We start from the raw sequence: 2,716 nt of genomic DNA, 5'->3' as shown, positions 1-2,716 counted from the left end.
TGCCTCCCATAACTTGATCAATGGTAGAGGAACCAACACCTTTAGGGCAGTAAAAAGTATATGCCCTTAAGAAAACGCATAAACATCAAGTGAACTAATCACTATCATTGATACAAATTAAAAACTTACCACTTCGACGAGGTGAAACCCCTTTGAGAGACCTAAATGATTGAAAACGATATATCATATTCACCTTCACCAAATTGAACACGGGCAGGAGGAGGCATAATATTGTTACTCTCTCGGTTTGACATTGCATGCTGGTTGCTTGAGGTCGGAGATGGTGGTCCCATTTCTACCATTGTTTCAATTTGTGGTGTTCATTCAGTTCCCTCGGCTGTTTGATTCCCTCGATCTGAAATGATAGGTGTAGACACTCCTGTTATGGGCACCAATAAACCACTGCTCACGCCAGCCTAGCAATAGTACTACAAGACGATGAAATTAATTTGGTCCGAGATAAAAAAACCATGTAAATGTAGTCTTTCTACAAGATCTATCTGACAGTTAATATCCTAATTCCCCTAAACAATATGTATCCTAATTATTACCCTAAATTGACCAAACAAATATTATTGTTTCATAAAAAGATCATGGATATAGCTCTAACCTGTAACTAGTTGTGCTCATCCTTAGGGTGCCCCTGCCTATAAATAGTTAGACACTCTCCACGCTTTCTCCAAATAGTATTGTGCGGCGTAGACAAAATTACCCCAGCTTAGCATCTCTCTCCATCCACATACAACCAGCAAGATCCATGAGGCCACCGACGGCTCTTGTGGCCGTAGCCGCCGTAGCTCTCGTGTTGTTCGGTGTCGACGCGACCGTGGAAACAACCTGCAAGGCGGCGGCCGACAAGGATGCTCATGTCCTCTACAACTTCTGCGTGTCGGAGTTGAGCAAGCACATCCGGAGCTCCGACGCAGACACATGGGGCCTGGCCAAGATAGCGGCTAACATGGGCCTCAACAACGCCTATGGCGCCATCCACGGCATCGAGCGCCTACTAGCAAAGCCGGGCATGGATGCCAAGATGAAGCTGGCCCTTGGGCAATGCCAGGGGTTGTATGAAAACATGAAGTTCGCGTTTGCCGGAGCCTACGACGAGATCAACGGCCGGAATTACGCCGTGGGGAAGGAGGAGGCAGCAAAGGCCGTCTCCCTGGCGGACCAGTGCGACGATGCCTTTGTGAAGGCTACCGTCCCGTCGCCTCTCAAGCAACGTAGCATCTACTCCGTGCAGATAGCGATAGTCTGCACGGCCATCACTAACCTTATCAAGTGATGAATAGCATCATGGATCCAAATCGTTAGAGGTCGGGTCAAACATGTAGCGATTACTACTTTGAACCTTTGTAAGGTACATGCAAGGAATAAAACATGACTTCATTAGTTGTGGGTTTATTTACATGCCTAATAGAGTTCTCAATGCATCTTGATTTGCTTTCTGCTCTTTCAAAAAAAGACATGCATTAAATTTCGCATACCCTTTCAATGTGCTATATTTATTTTGCTAGTAACGTAGCCAAAGAATTGTCTTATACCCTTTCAATATGCTATATTTATTTTGCTTGTAATGTAGCCAAAGAATTGTCTTATACCCTTTCAGTGTGCTATATTTATTTTGCTTGTAACGTAGCCAAGGAATTGTCTTATACCATTTCAATGTGCTATATTTATTTTTCTTGTAACATAACCAAACAATTGTCTTATACCCTTTCAGTGTGCTATATTTATTTTGCTTGTAATGTAACCAAAGAATTGTCTTATACCCTTTCAATGTGCTATATTTATTTTGCTTGTAAGTAGCCAAAGAATTGTCTTATACCCTTTCAGTGTGCTATATTTATTTTGCTTGTAATGTAGCTAAAGAATTGTCTTATACCATTTCAATGTGCTATATTTATTTTGCTTGTAACGTAGCCAAAAAATTGTCTTATACCCTTTCAGTGTGCTATATTTATTTTGCTTGTAACGTAGCCAAAGAATTGTCTGATACCCTTTCAATGTAATACACTTATGTCACTAAAATAATAAGAGTTGAGCAAAGAAGAGGTAAACCCGATAAAGACCCATACAAAAAAATCGTTCTCTCAACATAATGGCATTTTAAGTGTTACACGCTGGCGGGAACCCAATTTCTAGCGTTGTTCTTGATCTTAAATGTACTATATAATTGCGTGTATAAACATTACCAAAATGTCTATTTTTTTTAGTGTTGTCCTTCTTGATCTTAAATTTACTACATAATTGTTCATATGGACATAACAAAAATATTTTTTTATGGTGCTAGTCATCACAATGTTTCATTTTTCATGATAAAATCACATCAGTTTTCTTCCTTGTTGAAGGTTTAATTCCAAATTATTTTTTTTGTTTTTTTAGATTAGGTTATTCTTGAGACTGGGTATTGACATTTTGCCATCAGAGTTAACTCAGTTGTACCTTTGTGTGGGCTCCCAGGACCTCGAGCCGCCGGGTCAAGAAAACAACCACCGTGCACGAGGCACTTTACCGCGGGCAATTCATAATTCTTATGAAATCCTAGAACAAACAATATCATACTATACTCGTGCTTGCTGTTAGAGAGGCTATGTCTCCTTTAGAGGATCTTTATATCCAACGGATCCACATTGCCTCCGATTGCAAGGTACTGGTTTATGATATCAATCAGGTGAGTTCGGCGAGCTATGGACCAATCATCCATGAAATTACA

General features: G+C 40.4%; 1 protein-coding gene across 1 annotated transcript; it reads left to right on the top strand.

Annotated features, from left to right (window-relative positions):
* The first annotated feature begins 703 nt into the window (after window positions 1-703).
* On the top strand, window positions 704-1,365 carry LOC123115483 (pectinesterase inhibitor 8-like). Its single transcript, XM_044536632.1, has one exon. It carries the CDS (start codon window positions 758-760, stop codon window positions 1,283-1,285), a length of 528 nt encoding a protein of 175 aa, XP_044392567.1. The 5' UTR covers window positions 704-757; the 3' UTR covers window positions 1,286-1,365.
* The last annotated feature ends 1,351 nt before the right edge of the window (window positions 1,366-2,716 follow it).

Source organism: Triticum aestivum, chromosome 5B (assembly GCF_018294505.1).
Source record: "Triticum aestivum cultivar Chinese Spring chromosome 5B, IWGSC CS RefSeq v2.1, whole genome shotgun sequence".
NCBI lineage: Eukaryota > Viridiplantae > Streptophyta > Magnoliopsida > Poales > Poaceae > Triticum > Triticum aestivum.
Note: the sequence above shows the minus strand (reverse complement) of the source record. Positions and strands in the feature narration are given on the sequence as shown.